Genomic DNA, 25,986 nt, shown 5'->3' on the forward strand with positions numbered 1-25,986 from the left:
GACACAAATCCTTCACCCCAGCAGTACTAATACCATGCTCTGCCCATAAGTATAAATAGGCCCTCATTACATTAAATACTGACACAATTGTCAAACTGTCCACAAACAACTGCATTTTTCTTACCAAACCATGGGAATAATGGCGACTGAGAGGTAAACTTCACATCATTATTCCTGCATTTAACGAGACTATGAAATGCATTTCTACAGTATTCACAAGGGTGAAATCAGAAATGGAACCGTGGCACTGTATTATATTAAAAAGTGTTTGCTATTTAGCCTACCCTAATCAATATAAATTGGGTGGAGAAAATAATAGAAACACTTGCCAGTATCAACAATTTAACAGTGTCACAAACTACAGCCTCCAAAAGGACCATACAGTTAAATCAACACCTCTCTGAAAGAATTTCAAGAAAAACTGAACATTATAAACTTCATGAAGGAAGAATTTATTGCAGGATTGTTGTATTAGGCTGCAATAATAGCTAGGTGTGACCAATAAATTGGCAACTGAGTGCACATCCATAACCATAACCTTTCTATGCCAAGTTTAAAACCAGAAACAAGTGAAATCAATAATGTCTGAGGCCTCACCACAGACCAGCTAAGAATCCCAAATCAGCAAAAAGTCTTTGGTGACCAGAGGACAAAAGGATGAGTCAGTGATATAAAAAAAACAAAGCAATGGAGTTACAAGAAGAATTTAGCTGTGCTGGAGTATATGGAAGTTCATTTTGACTGCCGAGCAAGATGAAAGAGCTAACTCCCACTGCAAGTTTTTTACTCTAAATTTGTAGCCATTCAGGGGAATGAGAAAAACTGCTTTGGGGAGTTGCTGAGGACAGAAAATGCTGGATAAGTGTTAGACCTGGCTGAAAGAAACAGGCGACTTACTGCTTAGATGAACTGCTGTGTGAAGAAGTTGGATGGGGACTTTGAGACTAAGATGCTCATTTGTTCAAAGGAGTTACTGTCAAAGGGAAACACCCAAAACCTGTTTGTATTATTGGATATTCATGTTTGACCATCTGTCTGTCCATTATGAGCATTTGCTTTATTTTCTGGTAAAATGGCTGCATTACATTTGCTTCCTGTCTCATCTGAGAACATCTGCTGTTGGTTAAGGTACTTGTCATGACTCACTCAAGTTAATTACCTTTCCAATCAATATGAGGCTTTAACCTTTTGTGACCTCTGTGTTGTTGTGAGTCTATTCAAGTTAAACTGTGGGTAATATAAACCTATCTAAGCGAGGGGGTAATTACTGTTCACAATATGGAGAAAATTGATTTCCTCTGCCACTGAAGTGTTTTGTCTAATTAATCCACAACAATAGCAAAAAGCTAAACATTCAAAAATAATGTAGTCTACTTGCAGGAGAAAAATGTATCAAGCAGTCTCTAGAAAACATTTTCATTTGTCACCTTCTCAGAAACTGACAAAACATACAAACAAACAGTTCAACCATTTTCACAGTCTTCATATTTTAAGATTAATCTAAACAATGTCAGATTATTAGCAAAACATTGGAAGTATTTTGATTGAAATTTCTGAGTTTTCCAATTTTCTATTATGACACAAAACCCAAGAGCAAATTAACATGGATCCCAGTTAATCTCAACAGATCGGAAAAAGTTAACTTTTTGGAGGAGTGACTCAGGTATTCAAAATTTAAGGTCAACAGCACCTCTGATCAGACTCTCTGGCTTAGTTTAGAAAGCTTGGTAATGCACCTTCTGATTAATTCCTCTTCCTCAAATCCCCTTAGAATACATATTCTGACTTCATGTGCAAATACTGAGAGGAGCATTAGTGATTTTCTTTTTAGTAGGAAGGACCTGTGTCAAAAACCTAATGTTAAAAAGAAGTTAAAAGTGCCAATATAAATGGACCTTGAATAGAAAAGAACTGCCAAAGAAGTCAGACAGGCATCACAAAAGGTGAGCTAAAATAAAAATTTAAATAGAAAAAACTTCCTGAAACTACCTGATGAAGGTCCAAGGACAAAACAGTGTCACTAAAGTGAGTACATGCGATCGACAATGTGCAGGATTTTCTTGAAAGACTAAAATTGAAAAATGTGAACAGTTGCATCTAGTTCTAGGACTTAAACCACAGTGGTCACTGGTGCAGTGGAGTGGTTCGCTAGCCAAACCAGACTGGTCATCTAAAGAAATGAGGTATGAAGTAGGACATTATGCATTTGACCAACAAAGTCCTAATGCGTTCCACTGTGGTGTTCTACAACAAACCCCATTAAATTCAGTAAGTCACTTTTTAGACATCTAAATGTTTGTGTACATCAAAGAGAACCAACCAGATACATGACATACACACATTTTTTGTGCATTTAATCAAAAGTATACACGGTACTACCAGCTGATACTGAGATATAAGTATAGATTAGTATTGAAGACTGAAAAGACTGAACAGAAAACACACTCCCAGATATCTTCACCTCAAATTCTATCAATGCATGTACCACATACATGACTTACACACACTTATCTTTATTCTAATTGGTCATTAAAGCTAATGACTCAATAAACAGCACAGTTTAAAAGCAAAACATAGGGAAACAACCTCTCACAAGCAAACAGCAAACCATCTGCGCAGACTCATTCATAAACCAGGAACAGTCAACAGCTGACTGAACAACCAATAAATGTAAATAATGAACAAACTCCTGATCACCCAAAGCAGGCTCTGTCCCTGCAACTGCGTCTGTGGACATCAAGCTAACGTTCAAGCGGCAAAACCAGACACAGGAAGTCCCGTTAGACCTCCATAACATCAACAAAACGGCAGCAAGGATTTATATACACAGACAGCCATGTAGACACATTAAACCATCAGAAAGGAAACCAGCCAGCAAAGACACAGACAGAAAGATAGAGTGTGTATCTGACTCACGTTATTTGACGCCAAGGTCCATTCTTCTCTTCTTTCCCATGAAGTGTCCATGCCATAGAAAGTTACTTGAAGGCCTCCTCATCTCTCTTCACCGCTGCTAGCTTGTTAGCCTGTTAGCCAAGCTAGCAGCACGAAACACAGTTACGCTAGAAAATAAACTAACTCTCATTTAAACAACGTCCTTTTTTATACATGTATTTCTGTAGTTTATTGTGAGGCCACAGCATGGCCAGCTTTATAATGTACTTCAGAGTTTATTTTCCAGAGACACGGTCCACTAACAGTTTCTCAGAGGAAGGATAGTGTCCACGTCTGTTTGATTTGCTGTGTCTAATCAGATGACGTAAACTTCACCTGCGCTTCCACCTGTACGTACCACCAAAGTTGGTAGAGGTGTAATGCCGCTTCTGACCACACACTGGCGCTGTTTCACTCATTTGAGGAATCAGTCAGAAAATGGGGAAGATGAAGATATATTTTGATAATGATGAAATCTTTTTTTTTTCTTCTCTCTCACAAACTAAAGACCATATAAATCTACTACAGGCTTGAATCAGCAACCACACAGCAACTGCCCAGTCAAAGACAGGCAGGTGTGTACAATCAATTTATCAGGTAGTTGGAAGATGATTTGCTTGAACTCATCACATACTGACTGTGGCCAAGAGGATGTCTGAATGGATATATATTGAATACTTATATACATAGGTACATATAGGATTGGAGAACAGTTTCTTCAAATAGGGTCCAGAAATTGAATATTCAAGTGTTTGTATTAAACACAAGTGAAGAGACTAGGTTGTGCCAAAACTTCTGCTTCCTTATTTGAACTTAAGTCTCTATTCTCACTTTTTATGAAGTTTATTTGCTATATATCTATAGTCTCGGTATGAGGCTGACCTTTGTTCCACTCTGTGGTCTTGGGGAAATCAATCTGATTTTGAAATGTAGTTAGTCAATGCAATACTTTTCTGGTAATTACCCTTTTGCTCATAAAATTTTACATGTGCTTGTAAATATTTTACTATTGCAAGTGTTTAGGGTGATCATTAAGCCAGCACATAGGAAGCAAAATTAATATTTCAGAAGTCAATTTTAAACTGGATTAAAGCCTGGTAATAAAAGTATCATTCATTCAGAAGCTTTCGTTGTCTGCTATTGCAGGATTATTGGTAGCTCAGTTAGCTGTAGGATTCATTGCTGAGAATATTTAAAGTCAGTGTTGTGTGGCAAATGTTGTAGAGAAGAGTGCTGCATGAAGAGGTCCTGTATTGAATATTATCCTCAAGCTGTGTATGCTGTATCCTTTTTCAGGAGAACCATTTGCTCACAGCTTCACTGTTTTATGCACATTCTCCCCAGATATTCCGCACAGCCATTAAATGGTTCTGTCTTTAGTATGTCAGTTTTGTCTCCTGTTAAGGTTTTTTAAAATTCATTCACCACGCTTCTATCCCCATTGGAGCACGACTGAAAGAGAGCAACACTGAGAGCACCAAAGAAGTACAAAAGGTTTTCTGGCTTGGAGGCATTTGTACAGAGATGAACCATTTCCTATTTCTACTTTGAATGTTTGTAGCATTTGCTGAAAACATCTACAAGAAGAAAACGGGCATTTTATGGAGCAAGTCACAAGTTTAGATCTTGATTTTGCATTCTGCTGCAAGGCAATATTTTTATTGATGAATAGTTGGCTAAATAGTTTAGATGAAGAAAGGATTTTATTGCAGCAAAATGTTTGCTGTTGAAATCTTGGACATTTGATTTTGAGAGGACAAAGATCTATAATCAATATTACTGTAAAATGCAAAAAAAGATTACATTAAAAGAAATGGCACAATATGAATGGTTTTCTTCACGTATAGTGGTTAGTATTTTTGCCTGACTGTAAAAACATCCAGCGTTTGACTGGACCTTTCTTTGTGGGGTTTTACCTGTCTCCTTGTCATGCGGATGTAATCCAAAAATCTAAACACATACAGGTCAGCTGTATCACAGACACTAGATTTCCCACAGGTATCTAGCGTGCTGGTCTGCCTTTCAGTAAGCTCTTTTATGGACATTTGACTTGTCCAAGGTGTTTCCCCACTTGCATCCAAAGCATTTGTGGATATGTGTAATAAGTCTGGTGATCTTTTATATTTTTCTTGTTGTCAGTAAATCACATGAAAAGACCAAAACCATTTTTAAAAAAAACACATTGATCAGCATACCATTGTACTGGGTGATGTGTTCCATCAGAGCCAGGAACACAGGCACTGCAATTTATCCCAATCCCAGTACAGTTCTAAGTTTTTTTTATTAAATTATTTGTCTTTTAGGAACAAATGGTCTTGGGGCTGGAGGTTACAGACAGGTTGGACAAGTTGAAAAGTTCTGCAAGATGAACTAACACACTGATGGCTTTGGTCATTTAATGGGATCTGTTAACTGACAGTAAGAAAAGTATTGCAATGAGAAAAAAATTAATCCGAGTGGAAGTTAGCATGCAGAGTTTCTTTAAGTTCTGTATTAGTAGCCCTCTGTGCACTTCAACTGACCTTTCACAAGCATATTTTTTTAAGCTGAAGGAAGAGAGAGCACAGATCAGATAGCAACAGCAGTGCTGTGTAATGTCATCGCATCAATAAATATTACATTCACATTCATGTTATCAAGTTGGTTAATGGGATTTTCTCTGTGTACTAATGACAAGGGGATGAAACAGCTACACAGTCATGTAAGTTTGTATTCCATTATTGCAATAAGGAATAGCTAAATTACTACTGCACATTATAACCACTTTTTTTGAATATGCATGTAAATGTGGCCAAGGACTTTACACAATTGGGAAATACCCTTAACCCTTCCCCTACATCTGTTGACTTGCACTCACTACAGTGATGCTCTGAAAAAGATTTGCTGTGCTACCCAAGGTACGGCCGTCCCACAATAACAGAGGAGGATATCAATTCAGCAACTATGCATGTTGTTGTCACAGACTGCAGAAGCAGCCAGAAACAAAACATGGAGAGATAGTGTTTGTTATTTGTATTCACTGTATAATGGAGGAGTATGTGGGAAAAACAGCGGATGCAGCCTCTGATGGGAGGATTTCTCCTGGGACACCAACACCTGAATAATAATGACACAGCCTGACAATGGAGAAGAGAGGAGTGGCTTCTTTAAACCAGTCCTGTCACAACAGAGACAAAAGCAATGGTATTTTAAGTAAAAGGGATTATAGCTTTTACTCATTGTGGCAAGACTGGCAAATTCCCACAAGGCAACATAGAGGTCTTACAATTTGTGGATCCTCTTTCCTCCATGACGAGATTTTACAGAGTGAATGAACAGAGGGGCAAAGAGAAACCACCATGCATCATTTTCACTTAATTCTAACCTTCGCATTTAAATCAAATTCCATTTGCTACTGATTATACGTCCTCTTGTAATGTAAGATTGTGTTCGTAAGCCTATCATTTGTGGTTTCATGAATAATGCAAGTGTAAGGAATCAAAATGCAATGCAAAAAAGAAATATATGTCACACGAGGTTTAACATAATAATAAACCCACACTGTTGATTAACATCCGACTCCCTCTATCGTTGGCTTCACTTCAGCCGCATGTTCTCTGCATTTCACACCTCTAGCCTAGCTGATGGAATGAACAATCATATTATATCAGCTGAATGATTGCTCTTAACTTGTGTGGAGCTCCATTACACCTATCACTTGGAGTCAGGGAACTATCACGACAATGTGCTGTGGAAGATTAAATGGGACAGTGCTCTTTGTGGACAAGCCATATAAATGCCAGACCATATAATTATGATTAGGAGAAGGCATCTCCCTGAAATGTTAATTGAATTAGGAATTTGGAATAGCCTGAATACCTTGAGATGAATGCACGATGATATGGACCTGTATCTGTTGCTGAGGAGGTCACATGCTGATTTTAATTTGATCAAAAGGATGAGGATCTTAACTAGATAGTCCTACTGAGTTGTTCTATTCCCACCTCCCAGCATTTACACGTTTTCTAATGAAATTAAAGGAAAGTGCAGTCGTATGAAAGGTTGTTCAAAGTGGTACCATGAAGCCAAATGATGTTTTTATGACTTTCTGCTCTGGTGCTCAGAAGTGCTGTTCATTAGAAAGCAGAGAAGTGAAGACTGCAGCAGAAAGCATTACAGAAAACACTGCTCTGTTATAATACATAATCAGTGAGAGTGCCATCATTTCATAATGCATGACAAGCGCATCTAGGGTGACACCTGGAAGATGATGTCTACATCTTCTACATCTTTAATCTGAATTTCAATGAACATGCATTTAATTTATAAAAGCCCAGTCAGGTATCTTTTTATAACTGAAAACTATTTTTCACCTCCAGGCTTAATCATATCCATTACTGGTTTGTTATATAAATGATCATGTGGCAAAACAGTGATCTACTCCAGGTTCTCAAACAATATTTACAAGCCAGTAGTGGTGTTAAGTTTGCAAATGATCTGACTATTGCTGTGTGGTTGCACCTCGCCTTCACCGCGGAAACCGTTCCCACTTGCAGCTGACTTGTGAGTTGGTTGCAGTTTCATTAAAATAACCAATCGTTGACTGGTAGACAGTCCTTGTCTGTCACTTTTGCCAGAACCTAACGTCAAATTACCACTTCCCCTTTACATGAACAGTGAGAACCAGCCAGTCACAAGAAGTAAATGTGTTTGAAAAAAAAATGAGCCAAACTTGAAAATGCAACAGCATTTCAGTCAGGGACAGACATTCAAGTTTATAGGACAGGCCCCAGCCAAAACAAAAAAAAAAAAAAAAAAAGGAACGACACCTCTTTGAAAGGAAGCTCCCTTCAAAGAGCCATAATTCCCAGTTCAGTTCAAAAATGATGTAGCACATGGATAGCCAAGTGAAATTCAGTGTAAGCCTTCACCGTAGTATAAGAATTAAAAAAAAATGCTGTTATGAGGTTTTCGCCCAAAATCAGGGAGATAGGTCATGATGCAATTTCAGCCCTTCTGCCGCCCGCTCAGGAGCATAATTGGATGAGGAGGATCATAAGAAAGGTCTTGCCAATAGAATTGGTTTTGCTGCCACAGAGCCATCAGTGTCACCACTATGAGAAAGGAGCTGTCAGCGGGTGCCCTCCCTTTTATCCAGACATTTTTTCAACAAAGCTTAAATTTTCTTTATCAAAAATGGTCCAGTTTCACATATTTCTCTATTGTTTTTTTTTCTTTCTTCATTGTCTATTGAATATTGCTGGTGAAACACGACTCATTGATTGAGTTCCACAGATCATAAATTGGCAATTATACTGGTGAACAACATCTACAATATATACCACTTTTCAAGTACAGTTGCAATGCACAGTGAACAAAAGAAATCAAATCCAAATCCCAAATAAAATGCATAAGTTAAACAGATCAATTAATCATTCTTTTGTGATACTGTGGTTGACAGTGTCTGATTTGATTCAATATCTGCTGAAAAGCTGTCTTAAATTTTCATACCTGTTGATTAATTTTAGTGCCCTCAAGTCCTCCAGAGGTGAGGACCACAAACACTACATGCTTCTTCCAGGAGGTGAAAGCTCTGGTGGTAAAGGTTTTCCAACTTAACTCAAACCTGTCTGCATGGGTAACTTTTCATATTCTGGTGTAACCTCATGACATTTTGTGTTTTTCCAACTAACAGTCTCAAACTTTGGACTAAAACTTCAACTGTCAGGAGGCTTGTATGCTTGTATGTATCAAACACTTTAAGCCAAACTCACACATTCACATCTGGCAGCTGCCCCTTACATCCACGGTCTAAACTGCTGACCACGGACAGAACAGTCAAACTTTCATTTATAAATAAAACTCTTCAAACATTTGATTCAACATTTCTAATCATGGACAATATTTTATATTCATTGAACATTTGTTTGCTTGGACGCAGGCTTGATGGACTGACCACAGTCCCACATGTTCAACCTTGGAAACGATTAGGTGTTTTCACCTAATTATCTGCCCATGTGCGAGTTATTATATCAGTTATATGAGTATTTAAACAACTTAATATATATTATTAATGCCACAAAGGATTATTATATCAGTGTTAGTGTGTTGGTAAGATAATCGTTAGAGAAGCCTCCTGGATTATCCCTCAATGTCACACAGTAGACCTTGGTGATCTACAAACAGGATTAGAACTTAATCCTCTTATAAAATTGTCATTCACATGTTATATAAAGTTGCAACCCTTCTGCAAAATGATTCCAAGCTCTATAACAAATGTGAAATGTTACCTGCATTCTGCAAACATTTGGTCATTGACTGTGTATTGTGTCATCCCTGATGCTTAGAATGAGGCCAAGCACAAATAATCAATCATAATTTAATGGCTTTGTATTAAATGGTAATTATTATTGTTTCATGTTTAAAGTTAAACAATTTCCTGGTTGGTATTTTAATTTCAAGTAATGGTCTAACACTGGTAGCACTGTCGCCTCACAGCAAGAGGGTTCCGGGTTCGAACCCCAGTCTGGGCCCTTCTGTGTGGAGTTTGCATGTTCTCCCTGTGCCTGCGTGGGTTCTCTCCGGGTACCCTGGCTTCCTCCCACAATCACAAAAACATGCACATTAGGTTAATTGGCTACTCTAAATTGCCCATAGATGTGAGTGTGTGTGTGTGTGTGTGGTTGTCTGTCTTTGTGTGTGTGTCAGCCCTGTGATTGGCTGGCGACCAGTCCAGGGTGCACCCCGCCTCTCGCCCATAGTCAGCTGGGATAGGCTCCAGCTCCAGCAGAAAATGGATGGATGGGTCTAAACCTGCTCTATATGAAAAGTGCCTTGAGATAACTTCTGTTATGATTTGGCACTATATAAATAAAATTGACTTGACATGACATTTTAGATGATACACGTAAAGGATGTTAAGGGCAAAAAAAGTAATCAATTTATAAAAACTTGGAGCAGCAAGTGTAAATGTTTCACTCAGTGTAACAATTTAGAATTGACTCCTCATCACAGCATTCAATTGATTTCCAGTGAACACCTCTGTAGGTGGAATATTGAGTGAATGGAACATTGAATGGCTGCCGGGTAAAGGTAAAAGGAAATCCATGCATGCTGGAGAGAGATAATGAAATAGAGTGGAGTCAGACCCTTAAGGCACATGCCAGTGACTTGCTCTGGGTCCCATGACAATAAAGATTTTCCTCTTTAATTGAAATCTGGTCATTCTCTAGTCATGATGGACAACGTTTTAAATAAAGGCAGTGCCTCCTCTCTTCCTGTTAATTTCCTTTGACACAGTAACTTTAAAGTCCTCTCGCTTTTCTATAATGCCTCCCTCTCTGTGAAACCAGTGTTTCCCTCCTAATGTTAGTCATCATATCATGTTTTATGGACAAACAGCCATTTCATTATCAAATTGCAATTTACTGAGCCCAGTTGAGTTAATTTGCTCAGGCTATAACACTATAACACAAGAATATGGTGGCTTTGGGAGAAAATATGCCACTCAGAACAAGATGCTGGACTGACACATTTACATGGCTGTAGTCACGAGTCGTTTAGGGGAGGCAAGTTGGCACTGAGTCTTGGCAGATGGTTGCACTCTGACTTGTGATTCTGAGATTATGGCAGTTGTGGAAAGTATCTAAGTCCATTTTCTCAAGTACTGCACTGAAGTACAAATTTACACATAATTTCAAAGGGAAATATTTTACTTTTTCCCCACCAAATGCATTTGACAAATATAGTTATTAGTTTGTTTTTTGATACAGAATTCAAAAAACTATCCATTTGCTGCTGCTTCTCTAGACTCAGTGGGAGCGGGTCAGACAGGGTAGAACAGATATACCCCTTCCCAACATTGTTTTCCAGCTCAGGGGATCCTGAGGCATTCCCAAGCCAAATGAGATATAAATCTCTCCATCCTATTCTGGGTTTACCCGGGGGTGTTCCAGACCCCAGGACACCCAGGAGGAGCCCTGATCAGCCCAAACCACTTAAATTGGCTCCTTTCAAAACAAAGGAGCAGCGGCTCTACTCCTAGCTCCCTCCAGATGTCTGAGCTCCTTCCCCTATAAAGGTGAGCCCAGCCATCTTACAGAAAAAAAAATCATTTTGGCTAGTCTTATTTGTGACCTCAGTCTTCCAAAGCTTGTGACTATAGGTGAGGGCTGGAATGTAGATCAGCACTCACATTTTTTCAGTTTGTGTTTAAATTTAAACAGGCCTTTTTCAGGTATCATGAAACTGGTTAACCTACAGCTTTTTGCAAGCTTTCAAGCCTTGAAAGTTAATGCAAACAGTTCCTTCAGGTGCCTCACTTTTTGTTGATTGCTTACATACCCACTGTCTGTACAACGGCAGTGTTCAAACAAACTGTGTTACTACACCTTCTGACACATTATTAGAGCAATACTGTACTGCAGGAAGTTGTTCTGTATATTGTGATCCAAGTGGTGAGAAAAAGTCAAGTAACAAGGGAAGACAGATTGGTTGGTCAGGGTTCATTCTGCAGCAAGATAATGACCCAGAACAGTAGAGGAAAAGAACTAGAAGGCAAATCTTAAAAATACAGAGTCCAGTCCCTCTCTAGGAGTTTGACTGTGTGTGGAGGGGCACCCAACTGTATCTTGTTGATAATGCACCACCTCCTGCACCAACTTTGACAGCCCCATGTAACTTTTTGCAGGCTGTGCCTGCACGAGACAGTTGTGCTACCCTGCAGGACAACAGAATATCTTTAAAAGTGATAATGCTACTTGTTTATGGGATCACACAACAGCAGCTGCGGTAAAAACGTTCAATCGAAGCTTCTATACCCAGTGAAAAGTCTTCCTGTAAGAGGTGAGGAATGGCCTTTCAGTATGGGCTAATTCGCCTTACAAAATTACATTTGCTTCAGTCAGAGTGAGGCTTTCTTGAGAAATATTTTATCTAAGCTTCATGTAACCTACACTCAACTACCAGCAGTCATATCTCTGAAAAATTAGGCCCTTCAGTCCTCCAAGTATGTATAAATAATGATAATGACTTGTAGGAGCTTTGATGAGGAACCATCTCTGTGTTTTGGTGGTCAAAGTGCCCTTGAAAATAATAAGGCGATCTGAAAAATGGCTTTCTTGGAGCAATTTGTGCTATATTCCTTAGCTGAATCTTACAGCTCATTATGCATTTTGCAGCTAGGTAACCTTAAATTGCATTGTTGCTGTAATGTGTCTGATTAATCTATTTCAGTGTTACAAATGCCTTAGAGTGCAAGAAATAGAATGCTAAATTAGTTTGAGATTAGGTTTTTATAATAGGTTTCACATGAGGGGCATTTCTACGTTCTTCTAGAAACCCCAGCTCATTTAACACTTCCATCACAGCCAATAGTTCATGAGGTGGAGAGAGATTTGTGGTAAACTGTGGAGTTTGTGGAACAGTCCGTTTAGCCCAGTGGATTTCTTTTGAATGTACTTTCAATTCCAAATGAAAGACACTTCTTTGGTCTAAAACCAAGCTCAAAAATCCACCCATTAAAAATTTTGTTTGGTCTGATAAAGCAGCATTTTGCAGAAGTTCTCATTTGACCGTGAATGTTTTTCAAAGTGTATACAGATTGTCCTTTTCCGTGTCAGAGATAAGTGTACTGGCAAATCCATCATGTGTCATCGGCTGTCAGAATCCGGGAAAAACAATTAAAGGTTCCACACGCAGGTCGAGCTGCTCCAATAGTCAATGAGGCAACCTCTGTGTGTGGGCCTAGGAACGATAAATTCATTAAGAAATGCCAGTGAAAGAGGGATGAGTGTGGAAGACAATTAAATGACCTACAGTATATGAGGTTGAGGACTCAAGGGACTGAAAAGACAGAAGAAAAAGACAACTGACATGAAAAAAAGCACATGCACAGAACAAAGTTTACTCAGGTTACTGCAGTTAAGCAATTAAAACAACTTGGGTCAAAAAACAAAAAGACTGACACTGTAATTGAAGTCAGTGTGGTGAGAGAAAGGCACATGGGCTACAGTGGGAGCAGTAAACAAAACCCGAGGTCTTTGGAATGCCCCCCCAAAAGTCAACAATCATACACACAGACATAACCACACATTCATTTGCATGCAAACAGACAATGCAAACACATTCTTGGCATTTGGCCAAGTCACAATTTATGGCCACTGATGCTGCTGTCATGCTACTGCATGAAAGCGGATACCCATAATAGTCCATGCAGTCAATCAGTTACCGTGAATCACACGCTCAGTCCATTAATGGTGCTTGTCATTGGTGTCTACATTGCAATCAAGAAAGTGCAGAGTATTGAATCATGGGGCATATTGTTCAACTAACAATACTTGGCATGGCATTGATTTCAGGCAATAGTTCTTTAGCCCTCAGGCACCGGGATGTGGCTCATTGATGAGACACTCTATCAGGGGAAAAAAAGGTCAGTTGAAGTGATTGATACCTTCTTTTATGAGTGGTAATACAGATGGTATTACTTCAATCTCAATGACATTTGTTCCAACTGGGCCATAAAAAGCCAATATATGAGTGAGACTGAGTAATAACATCCTTATTTTTTGTGTGTTTGAATGTTATGCATCTATAAAACATGCCTCACTGTCTTGCATGTGATGGCAGTGGAAGCAAGAGCCCATGGGGTCAATGTGGAGGCTCTTTGAGCTGTTGTTTATGGCTGCTGAATGAGAAAAGAAGAGCCAGCGCCCTCAGGTAGCTAGGGTATGGATTATTTGTTGAAACATTGATCCACACACAGTGTATCTGTAAGGTGATGTGCCATTAATCTAGCTCACCTTCTACAGTTTGCTTGACCACAATTTGAACTGCAAGTTTAGAAAGGCGATTTGCCTTTCTAATAGCGGGTGGGAGTTGCATTGCTCTAGGAATGGCAATGATGGTCTGTGGGGTGGTCCAGACTGAAATACCTCAACAACTACTGTATAGATGGTGATAAACTTTCATAGACATTTGTGACCCTCACACTAACAGTACACTGACTTTGATGGTTCCCTGGCTTTTCTTGTTGCGATGCCACAAGGTTGACATTTAATTTGTCCAATACTTAGGTTTATGACCACATGCAAAACTATCCATCAGCCTCAGCTATACTTTGTGTTGAGTGCTAATTAGGAAACAGTAGCATGCTATACCTGCTAAACATGTTAATATTGTCATTGTGAGTATTTTGACATGCTTACTAAAAGCAGGGCTGCGTAAGTACAGCCTCATAAAGGCACTGGCATAGCTTAATCTTGTTCCAACATTTAGGAAATTAGGAAGAATCAATTTAGTTTGCAGTCTTTCAATGATTGTACAGAGACGAGACCTTTTGCCAAATGAAGTACAGAAGAAAACTTAGTCAGCATCCAGACCATATGCAGCTACCTTCTCATAAACTGGTTAAATTAAACTTCATTTCTTGACAAGATGATATCCATATCTGACTATAGGCACTGAACTAGCTATTTCATTGTATTTGCATATGCATATTCCTCATCTTCAGTTCTGCTTGCAGTGGCAAATTCACTTCTCAGCATGATACTGAAGGATCCATGCATAGCTAATGCTCAACGCTAAATTACATTAATTGTTTTAAACCCTGACATATCAGCACAATTATACCTGTCTCAGCAGTGCAGGCAAATGTATTATTGATCAAAATGTTCACTAGTTAAATGATATCCTTCTGAAGCGGGAAAAGTAGGGAGCAGAGAGATGGATGCACAAGTAAAAAACAGATTTTCTACCTGCTCCATTCAGCTGTGATAAACCTCTTACCCTTCTTTCATCCCTGCTCTGGTTTGTCTCTTCATCCAGTTTATCGAACTGACAAGATACATGACTCACTGTCAGGTTCATGTCTTGAGTAAGTGGAGTCTCTTCTTCGCTGAAAGGGCCTGTCCTGCAAAATGAGCAGATTGAAGAGGAGATTTTCTTTAGAAGTATCCTTGATGAGTAAAACTTGTGTCGTCACGTCACATACCGAGTACTATGTTTTATCTATGAAAGCTTCAGTGGTCGTTTTGCTTAATCTTAATTGTGTTCCTGGCAGGTCTCAGGCTTACCACGCTGTAGATGTATGATGCCTTGCGTGAACACTGCTTTGAACCTGCTTTAATAAATATTTTTGGAATTGATATTAAATAAAAGGACTCAATAGTGCAAAAGTGTTTGTTTGTGTTCTGAAAATACAGAATCATCAGTCAACTCCACAGTTTTATAGGGCTTTTCAGCCTTGTTTAGCTCATTGTTTTGGCATGCACAGTAACTGAAGCTTTGGGGGAACGTTTGATAAGAAAGATCTTTTTCTTCCTACTCTTAATCTTCACCGTTGCTTCCGCTTTTCAGTGTTGTCAATTCACCAATTCTGACCTTACCTGATTAATGATTTTTCTGTCTGACTTCTGTGCACTAATCAGTCCTTGGATGGTATTCTTAAGATATAATTGCTCTCCTGACAGTCTGTCTTTCAAATCAGCTACTATACAACCACCCATCTTCCCATCAACGCAGCTGTCTCCAGGATGTTCTGAAAGGTTCCATCCTCCTGCTGCTGGTTTAACCCCACTACAAGCCTGTAGACTCTGGGGGATCCTGTTCTGTCTTCTACCGTCATTGGTCTACTCTTAATGAAGATGCCTCCCATTCATGGAGTCTATATTCTAAGACAATATCTAAGACAATATTTTTATAATAATCAACATGTCCTAGAAACCTGTGTGTACGGCCTGCTCACACATTCTCTCCAGGTATTCTTATAAATTCCAGTTTATGAGTGGGAAATGGTCTATGCACTCTTTTAGTACCTAATCATTCTTACATCTGGCCCAGATGTGATGGACTCCACACTCTGAAAAACAGATCCTATCATCTTGACACTCGTTTGCACATTACTGTTGTTGATGTAAGTTCCTCAAGTAAAGAGCACGTGGATGACTCTGCATTGCCTTGTATTGCATAATCCTTATTTTGTGACCCTTTTTACACTGTGTTGGGCCATTTGACTCCAAATGCCTGGGCTTTAAATCGCTATTGAACATCATCACGGAGGCCAAGTGGTGCAAGCAATAACATGAATAATCCATTGGCAGTTCCTGTTGGACTGAAAGAGAATGAGAGCTCAATCATCATTATACTCAGGGGGAGAAAAAACAGGCAGTAACAGCATTAGCCTTTCCTCCTAAAAACTGAATATGCTTTGCATATTGAAGTTGTATACATCCATCTTACTTAGGATTGTACTTGAAGGCATTCAATAATATCAGTGTACTGCAAGTATATAATTGCTTCAGAGGAGAAATAGTAGCTCATGTTTTTTTGTGTGTAGAACTTTTCTGTATCCACACGGCAAACCACAACATGCACTCACTTTAGCCGTAAAGACGTTTGTTGTGGAATGGACAAAGAAGCAGTAGATGAGCTTCTATCGTGGAGGTTCTGCATTAAAAATATGGACCAGAGCCAATCTTTAAACCATCTTTATAGTCTGCTGTACATCACCTAACCCTGAGTAGGAGTAAAATGTCTAATTGTCATGTCATCATCTGCCGCTTATCTGGGTCCAGGCCCAGGGGTGACTGTTGCCCAGTCCACAATGCACCAAAGTCCTATGGCACCTCCCACGGGTGGTGGGCCCATGGGAGGCAGTGCTGCCTGGAGTGGGGCTCAGACCCACCACCCTGAGAGATTAAGTCTCATGCTCTACCAACTGAGCTAACCAGGCAGCTATGTTTAATTGTCTAATAAGCAAATCTTTTGGAGCCACTCTGCTGTGACTGGTTTCTATTGGGTTCACATCATGAAACTGAGCTTTAGATTCCTTCCTGTAACACTGTGTAACAATGTTTTCCCTGCTCACTGCACACTTTGCAATTCCTTGACAAGAAAAGTGAATTTATCTTAACAGCTCCTTAGCGTCAGGACCATTTTAAATTCATCATGCAGACCTATTGCTTATTCCAGGCACGTCTGTCAATCTGCCTGTGAAATGAAGAGCCAGAGGCTACTGACCCAGACACATCAGCTCCTTTTTGGCCATCTAACAACACTTTCTGAAGTCTTCACACTCACACATTGATTTCTTATTTTCAGCTTGCTGCTGTCTTCTAGGACATGGCTCATGCTCAGCCTTTGTGTGGAGTGAGTGGGCAACAAGTACAGTTTATGCAAAGCGGTTATGATGGCTGATGCAAAAGTCTTAATAGGAATACTAAATCAAATGGAGGAAACTGAGAACAGAGTGTTCCAAATAAAACCTTTAGGAATTTCAGTTAGGCATGAAAATCATTTCATTACAGCAGAATTCATTTCCCTTATTACAAACACTGAACTGTTGTAATGCCTTCATCTTTCAACAATTCTTTAAGAGGTTCTCTTAATATAACGTATATTTGCAGCTCAAAATAGTGTAGAGACGTCTTACATTTAAATGTTCTGACATTTTCAATTCACCCTCATCGTAAGCATATTTTAAGAGATACTACATACTGTATTGTAGACACCATCAAAATGCTTTAATCATCAGAAAGAGTTTGAAGTTTATAAAAGATTTATTCCTCACAGATTTGAATGTTTATACTGTTTTGTTTTGTTTTGTTTTTTATTTTAAAACCACAGATTCTGTGTTGTTAACAATGGTACAATCTACCATCTATAGTGCAAAAGTTTGAGAAACCTGTCTTGGAGGAAATTTCATTATGCCGGTCAGCTTGTTTAGAAACTAACTGCTCTCAATACCATTGTTTCAATCACAGGAAAATGTACTGATATTGGTAAAAATTAAAGGAAATTACTTAAATACTACTACAATGCACAGTAAACGATGCTTTGAAAACTCCCATTTGAAATGATGGCCTCATGTTAAACATCAAAAGTGCTTCCCGTGACAGATGTCAAACAATAATAAATACTGATCAGATCCTATGAATTTAAAGTATTCTTAATGAACTCTTGTTTTTGTACAATAAAAATGAAGAACATTTCTGTGCAGCTAACAAGTACCTGAAAATAACAACAACCGCGTTTTTATGATGTACTGCATACACAAAAACACTAAAAAAAAACCCTGTTTGGAAATTTATATTAAAAAAAACTCTGATAAAATACTCTTAATAAGAACTGAAGATTTAAGTACCCTGCTGCATTTTGTTTTTCACAAAGACCTTGTACAACTGTACAGTGATTGTAGATTCTTTCTCAAAACAAAAAAATAATACCATGTGATTGTCTGAAATACAGTAAGTGTCTTTCTTATCAGGTATGAAGTCCAAAATCTCTGAACGGCAAAGTGGATTCAGTACATTTCCCACCATGTTGAGAAAGCATCTGTGACCTGGTTGTGTGTTCACTGGACAGATATGTACCAACACTGACTTCACTCAAAATAAAAAACCTGTTCCACGGACTACCCTTCCAGTCTTGATATGTAGGTTGTGAACTGATGATGGTTCAGTTCAGACCCGAGTCTGTTTATCGTCCAGCTCACTGGCTCCACAGGAGTGCCTACAATACAAGCCCCTCTTCCAGAGAGACCCTAGATGCTATTCATGGAGTAGTATTAAAGTGATGATCTGATTATCTTTTTTGTGTGATGTCCTGTTGAACAGACATGATACTCTGTTTTAACCTCTTGGTAAACAGGTGGCTGGTTCTTCCACAGTAGGTATGTGTGGTGTTCTGTAGCGATGCTTCTAGCGGCTGAAGCAGTGAGGCCTCCATGTTCTCCCCAAACGGGTACTGTGATGAAAAGAAAAACAGGCAGGTCTTATATTTCTGATTTCAGAGATTTAGTAATAATCATAAAGATCAGATTTTATTAGTGTTGCACAACTGTTGTACAGTTATGTGTCACTGGTGGATGCACCCACTTGAATTTCAGCTCTTCTCCTGCTCCTGACATTGCTCAAGAAAAACTCAAAACATGTTTTGTTGCCTCCTGTGACAGCCATGATGGGACAATAAGAACTGCATTCAAATCAGATGAATTAAGAGCCACATTTAACTCCGTCAGTTCAAGACAATAACAGTCTGCATTTGATTCATATCTGTCAATTCAGAGTGTGTTTGGATGATGAATATCTATTACCACCACTATACAAGAATGGGCTCAGTTAGGTGTGACAGCAGTGGTGAAAGCTACAGCTGCAGCTGCAGATACGCTTCACTATTGTATGCTTTTGTGTCACCAAGTAAACAGCAAAGATAAAACTTCCAGCTCTTCAGCCAGTTAATATTAGGACTCAGGAATTTTGTCACGTGCAGTATGCAATTAAAGATGCAGGTCTTTTGCTTTTATATTGAGGTAAACCATTTTTTTTTTACTGCTCTAGTAAATAAGAAGAAATCACCATTTTACAGCGTCTCATTTGACTCTAGTTTGGCCTGGCATTACTCAAAGCACACTTTCTTTATTATCATTCATATACTGCAGGCGGTAATAAAACACCATTAACAGCCTCCTATCGATTTTTATGTGGATGCTGCTGGTGCGTTGTCCACACAGCCATCATGATGTCTCAAACTAGCATCAGCACTAAAGATTTTACAACTCTTCTGTGGGCTTGGCTGGGTAATGGTAGTGCCCTTTATTGCAAGCTCCTCTGCTGGCTGGGAGAGCCTGTCACGGGAGCCAGGCTGACTAAGGAGCTCTTGGTCGGATGGAAATGAGAGTTTCCTCCAGAATGCCCTGCTCCAGGTTTTAGGATGCTGTCAAAGGACTGGGGCGGAACAATGTGGGAGGATGTCTGAGGAGATGGAGCAACGGGAAGAATTGATAAAAGCTTCAAAAAAATATAGCACATGACATCAAAGGATGAGGCCCTCTTCAGTTAGACGAGCCTGTGTTCTAATCAGCTAACTGTACTGCAATGTCCCATATCTTATATCCATCTACATAATACAGGATATATTTTATGATAGCTAATGACAAACTGCAGTATTCCTCAATCGCCTAAAATCAGGTGGAATCCAGTATGTGATGTCTTGGATGCTGTATGTGTGTTTGTGCTGTCGGGGAGACTGATGGAGGCATGGGGGCCGAGTGCTCCATAATGAAGCCTGCTCGTTTACTTAATGGCTGAGAACATTGCCCGCACTGATAGTGGCCAGGCTGGGCCCTGTGGCGGTAATGGATGGAGACCAGCTAATGAAGCCTGCCTTGCTCCACCCATTGCTGCCTGCATGTTGACCAGTGTGCTGAAATCAACAAGAGCAGATCGAAGGCGGGCCACCAGCGCAACAGTGAGAGAGCTCTCCGGCTGACTTGCTTGGGCACTGATGATGGATGTGTACTGGACTTTTAAACTCTGAAAACTGAAAAGCATTTAAAGTAAATCTGACATATGTCATACTCTTTTAATCCAAGTTCCGCTCTCTTTTTTGCCAGCAATGCACTGGAAGTGCACTGTTGGGTGTCTTTCCAACTTAAGGATGCTGAAAATGTCTAGATCTTATTTAGTCTTTTTAAATATTGAAAGAATACATTCATGGTGCTATTGACAGCATGTCAAGCAACCTGTCTACTGGTCGAAACTGGGTGGGGCTGATTTGTCTAGTTTGGGAGAGCAAAGGCAGAATGACGGAAACGTTTAACAGACTATTGATTAAGCACTGGTGGATGGGAGCATCCATAAGAGAAAAGCAATGGCCTGGAGTGCCTATTGATAATATAATGACTAGTAAATGTTTTTCCAAATAGTCTGGTCTGCCTACACAACTGCCCCCTACAGAAGCAGAGGCACCAGAAAGAAAGTCTATAGAAATGATCACTTACTAGAATAAACAAAGCCTTTCAAACATTACTTTTCCTTACATTAAGTTTTCCATTTGCTGTGTCTGCAGTACCCTTAATAGAAACCTTTGAAAGAAAGAATATACTCAAATCCATTCAGAAACATTTTGCAAGACCTGGTGATTGTAACCAATTAAGAGACCTTCATGAAACACTTTTCTTTTATTTTACTGTGTTGGCTTGGAGAAACTAAAGACCTCTGGTTAGCTGGCGTTTTCTCTACCTTTTGGATGGCTTCGTAGACAGCTCGAAACGCTGGCTGCTTGTCATCATGATAAACTCCCCTGTTACCATGGAGAATGAAGACACCTTCTCTCTCAGCCTGTTGACAGTTGCTGCCATAGATGCAGTGGTCTGGACGGTAGTTCCACTGGCAGGGGAACACATATAGGCTTTCTGTATCACAGCAAGAGGCAATGTTACGTTAATGAGGATTAAAAATAACTGGGTGTATTAAATTAGAACCTAATCATATTAAGTATTTGTTAATTGCTTGGTAAATGTTCAAAACAATAATCCCTGTGTATTTAGTGAAGCCAGCATTCATGACTCAAAATATTACTGTAGTGGATTACATGAACCTGGGTTATGGTGAAATATGATATTAAGAAGGTCCTGGTCACCCCAGGTGATATTGAGTTTATACTTCTGGAGAAGAGGCATCAGGATTTCCTCCCACCGCAGTGCAACTGCTGTCATGTCATTCTACAAGGACAAAATACAGCAATCAGACAGCATTCACATTATTTTGCATCATGAAACCATAAACCTGCAATTCTGGGAAACAAATCCCTTTACCAACACTTTACCTCAACTCAAAGAAACGGTTTCATCTGTCAAACGTGTGCTTGTTGTGGAGCATTGGAAAAGCATTACAAGAGTGACATCAACTGGTCAATTTTGGTGGTGCAGCTACTCCTAAGACACCCTTGAGTATTCTCAACTACTTTTCAATATCAAAATTTCACACATTTCTGAATGTCTCTAAATCATCTGAAAGTAAAAATATCAATGTTTAATATACTTCGATGATATGGCATGATAGTATTCCGCAGATGAGGATTATTCTTTACAACAATCATCAAAAGCTATTAACCGACGTGACCCTATTGACACTGATGCAGCCTGCATTAAATGGTGGTAAATAGTGGTATTTGTATTGAATTTAAGCCATATTTTTCTCAGAAACACTCCTTTAAAGATTTCAGACCTGGAAAAAAAATAACATTCCACTGTTTTATATTTTAAATGTTTTACATTTATAATACTTCTGAGTATACTTTGCCTTCACGAATTATTTGTTATCCATATTCTGCACTTTAATGCCATAATAACCATAATGGAAAAACTAATATATTAAACTGGCAAGATGAAGTACAAACTTTTAGCATATGCCACCAGCTGACAGAGATTTACATACTATATACTACTGGATGACTGTGCAAGAAAAAAAAAAAAAAAACCCGGCACATTACCTTAAAAAATTTCTCCCTGAGGCGAGTCATGTTCATGAGCATGACACCTGAGTTGATGCCTGTCTTGCCATAATAAGGGTGACGGGCGAAACGGTTGTACCAGCCGATGCGTGGCTCCTCATGCTCTGGAGCCATGGCAGCTAGGTGGCTTGAACTGAACTGAGAAAGCAGAGACCAAATGTCCTCTACTGGCTGCAGGAAAAGGATATCTGTGTCCACATAGAGCAAAGAATCCACCTCCTTCAGGATCAGCTGGAAAGAAGACAGCAATATTCTAAGAATTTGTTGCAAATTTGCAACCATTAGAGATCATACTGCATGTATTGAAGATGACTCTACACCTACTGGTAGGAAGAGCCTCTGAGAAGCACAAGGTTTGAAGAGCTTTTTCCACTCCTTTGCATTCTCCTTGGGAAATGTGATGGGATAGATGGTGAGCTTAAACTTGGTCTGAACTGTTCTTGGCCAGGAGTCAAGCTAAAAGAAAAGATAAGCTCAAAGATCACAGATATCATTTACACAGATTGTGTCATTACTGGACCACAGCTTGTGCAATGAATACAGAAATGGGCGGACACTTACAGCACGTCTGAACCTGTCATGTAGATCATCCTCAGCAAAGATGTAAAACTGCAGAGGCTTTTTGCTGAAGAGAACAGCAGACTTCAACATGGTGAGAGTCTCCTCCAGCCTGGGGCCACAGGCCACCACAGCCAGGTGACTCCTCTCATCACTATGTTCCTTGACTCTAGAGTTTGACCTCTCTCTAAGAGCCAAGACAAAGTTAAACAATTCATTAAGTAACCATGGCTTTTATTTTTACAACAGTATGGATTCAGTTACATGTGCAAAAGTGAACAAAATGATGAAGATATCAGCAGGCTCAGCTGATTGATACTCGGCCCTGTAGGGTTGGAAGTGCCATCAGATTTAATGAAGACAGAACTATCTCTCATGCTTTGGGCTGCCTCTAACTGTTCCTTGTATACTACTGCTTTCAAGTTTGGAAATCATAGATGCACCCACACATTTAAAGGACCATGTTGCCAATTTTAAATCATATCTCTGTATATATAGTATGGCACGTCTAGCATAGATCAGGTGATAGCAAGACATATTAAACAACGCCCAAAGACCTTTATTATCGTTCTCTTTGATATCCCTGAGATAACGCAGAGACTTTGAATCCAGAAAAGCTATAGCTACTGCTCCATGCCCCTTGACTGCATTACTGTGGGAGCATTAAAGATTAAGAAGAGTCTATCAGTGATATATTGGAAAGCATAGTAGTGCATGTGAGAATGCAATTCTATGGCAAATATAACAGAGATTAAAGGTTGTAATAGAGTAAAATGTTTTGCTTCACATTAGCACAACTCATGATTGTGAGATGGCTTTACACTAACAACTCACAGACTGAGTTGTCAGCACGTTTGATTTCTGAGAACTACTTGCACTTATGAGTTCAAAAAATCAAGAGTAGTCTCAGGGCAAACTGTGGATGCGATGCAGCAATAGGCTTAGCCTTTATTGTTAACTGCGGACCTAGGAAGTAAGTGAAAGTTGTAAATTAAAATCTATGTATCATTAAAGGTCACAGGTATCTTTTACAGAGATGCACAAAATCAGTCATACCTAAGAGCAGATTCCAAAAAGCAGTTCACTCCACAAACATCAGCAGGCAGTCTCCAATATGGATTCCAGTAAGAAACTGACAGTGATTTACACCTGTCAGAATGAAAAGGTGAGCTTTGCGATCCCCAAAATTACATTAATCTCTCGGACATGAGCAGTCGATGCTTCGGGATTAGAACTGTGCTGACCTGCTTCATAGAGTTAGTTGTTCAACAGATGGCGGTGCTTTAAATCCAACCAAAAGCTACCGAGGCAGAGAATTAGTTAGCAGCAACGTTAATGGTCTATCAATTACCTAGCAATCGCTAGCTGACAGGTGGTGGCTAATCGATTTATACAAGATAGCATTATAGCAACTCTGAACACATCCTGGTATAGACAGTGAGTGCAAAATAGCACAGTTACAACTCTGAATACATCTGAACGTTATACAGCACAGTTTAATTATTTGTAACCCGATAGCTAAACTAGAGTACTTGGATGTTACGACTTATATTCCCGTATTATTAGTTAATGTTAGCCGTAGAAAAGTTAGCTATAACTAGCCTACATTATTTTTTGTCCAACCTACGTTGACTGAGTAGCAACTGCAAGTGCAGCTAAAGATAACTACTGCTAATGTTAGATGTGAAATGAAATGAGGCAGCATAGCCGGATAAGCTACCTGTCAAGCCCTTCTTCACGGTCTCCGAGGCCTGCCAGTCCTGGTCTTTTCCTGAGATGGTGCCCGGTGTCATGACTACTCCTGTCGGGTATCCCGTGTTCTTTCAGATTCCACTCGTCTCTGTCCTCCAAGGTGGAGGCGAGTTGACTGAAAACATACAATAGTGAGCAGAAGGTAAAGACCATGCACAGGAGAAATGCGTGAAGATAGCATCGCATTTTGCGTTTCAAGTTTTATGCGCTAACGAATCATTTTTGTTCCTCTTGGCTACCACCCGGTGTACTACCACCTATCTAGCTCATAAATCAAGTCAGAAAGTAAGCCGAAGAGCACGCTTGGTGTTTACAGTTTCCGCCCCACCCACATATGTTACACGTATGTTTCGTTTGATCAACCATCTGTCACTAAAGTGTGTGTGTACATGTACAATAAAACAGCTAAATTTTCAGATTTATGAGCGACATGCTACAGACAGGTATCTGCTCAGGGCTCAAAACATGGTCTCTTTCATGTGACCCAGGATGGGAATCATTATGATGGGAACACATGGCCAAACACAAAATTAATGTTGGCTCTTTGATGTTAAAAATGAGGATTGATGAAGTGGTGGGAAAACGGAATCCATCAACCAGGCGCTTAATAGATAGGAGATCTCAAAGAGTGTGACTACTTTATCAAACTGACAATAACTAACATTTTATATACTTGTTTATATAACCTACTGATTTTCCGCTCATGTGTTTTAAAAGAGGGTACATTCAAAGCTGCTGTTAATTTTCACAGATGCAGTGGTGGAATGTGAAAAGCACCCTGTAAAAGTTATGCATTAAAACGTTTACTTATAGTGATGCATCGGTCGCGAACGATGTGGCCTTTAGAGCCGGCTCTTTGAAATGAACGGTCGGCGCAGACTACTGCCTGGGAGCCGGAGCCGCTTAGGTTTTTTTTTTTTCTTTTTTTTTTCTGTTCACGTGATTGGTCAACTACATGATGTGTGGTGGCGTCTGTGTGTTCACACAAACATCAGACTGAAATCCTGCTCAATCTGCAGACATGATGGAATACATACATACCAGCCCTGCTATGTCTAAAAATCTTGTGACTCAGCTTTTAGACCGCCTATAACAATGGTGGAACTTTTACCTGTTACTGGATTTGCTTCTCTCTAAGTGACTGTAACACTTGGCATTCATAAGCCTGGACACTGGACAAAGCAAAAAGTTACCACCTACAACCTTTCAAATATCTTTCTCAGATGGCGCACACAGAAGGTTTATCCAAATGTTTGCACATTGTTTTCTAAATAAAATAAATTTGACCTTGAGACTGCAGTTGAGTGTGCAGTTGAATATGGAAACTGTTGTTATCGCAATGATCTCAAACTAACAGAGTTCACATCATATCCACAAGGTTCATTTCAAAAGTAAGACAACTTGTGAGTGACTCAGCATACCAGCATGTATCAGGAGATCAGACAGGTTTGATTTAAAACAAATACACAGGGA

The 25,986-nt window shown here is 39.5% G+C and overlaps 1 protein-coding gene and 1 non-coding gene across 4 annotated transcripts; both read right to left on the bottom strand.

Annotated features, from left to right (window-relative positions):
* Positions 1-16,569: 16,569 nt before the first annotated feature.
* trnal-uaa lies at positions 16,570-16,642 on the bottom strand. Its single transcript has one exon. It is a non-coding gene; the product is annotated as a tRNA-Leu (tRNA).
* Positions 16,643-17,467: 825 nt separating this feature from the next.
* LOC121182253 (glucoside xylosyltransferase 1-like) lies at positions 17,468-24,939 on the bottom strand. Of its 3 annotated transcripts, none has more exons than XM_041038665.1 (8): positions 24,482-24,939; positions 23,818-23,910; positions 22,765-22,948; positions 22,528-22,590; positions 22,183-22,434; positions 21,289-21,412; positions 20,931-21,103; positions 17,468-18,654 (listed from the first exon to the last, which is right to left on the bottom strand). In XM_041038665.1, exons 1-8 carry the CDS (start codon positions 24,697-24,699, stop codon positions 18,493-18,495), a joined length of 1,269 nt encoding a protein of 422 aa, XP_040894599.1. In that variant the 5' UTR covers positions 24,700-24,939; the 3' UTR covers positions 17,468-18,492. The 3 variants fall into 3 exon arrangements, with proteins under 3 accessions (XP_040894599.1, XP_040894598.1, XP_040894600.1); XM_041038664.1 differs by having other exon boundaries at positions 22,528-22,659; positions 24,482-24,936; XM_041038666.1 differs by lacking the exon at positions 23,818-23,910 and having other exon boundaries at positions 22,528-22,659; positions 24,482-24,933.
* Positions 24,940-25,986: the final 1,047 nt, after the last annotated feature.

Source organism: Toxotes jaculatrix, chromosome 5, assembly GCF_017976425.1.
Source record: "Toxotes jaculatrix isolate fToxJac2 chromosome 5, fToxJac2.pri, whole genome shotgun sequence".
Taxonomy (NCBI): domain Eukaryota; kingdom Metazoa; phylum Chordata; class Actinopteri; family Toxotidae; genus Toxotes; species Toxotes jaculatrix.

What these genes read in the sequence shown, in the direction of transcription:
- LOC121182253 (XM_041038664.1), bottom strand. Translation starts at nt 24,699, where the DNA reads ATGCGATGCTATCTTCACGCATTTCTCCTGTGCATGGTCTTTACCTTC. An exon ending in CGTGAAGAAGGGCTTGACAG is followed by an intron (nt 23,911 to 24,481) that starts GTAGCTTATCCG and finishes TCATTCTGACAG; the next exon opens with GTGTAAATCACTGTCAGTTT. An exon ending in CTCAGAGGCTCTTCCTACCA is followed by an intron (nt 22,435 to 22,527) that starts GTAGGTGTAGAG and finishes TCTTCTTTCCAG; the next exon opens with CTGATCCTGAAGGAGGTGGA.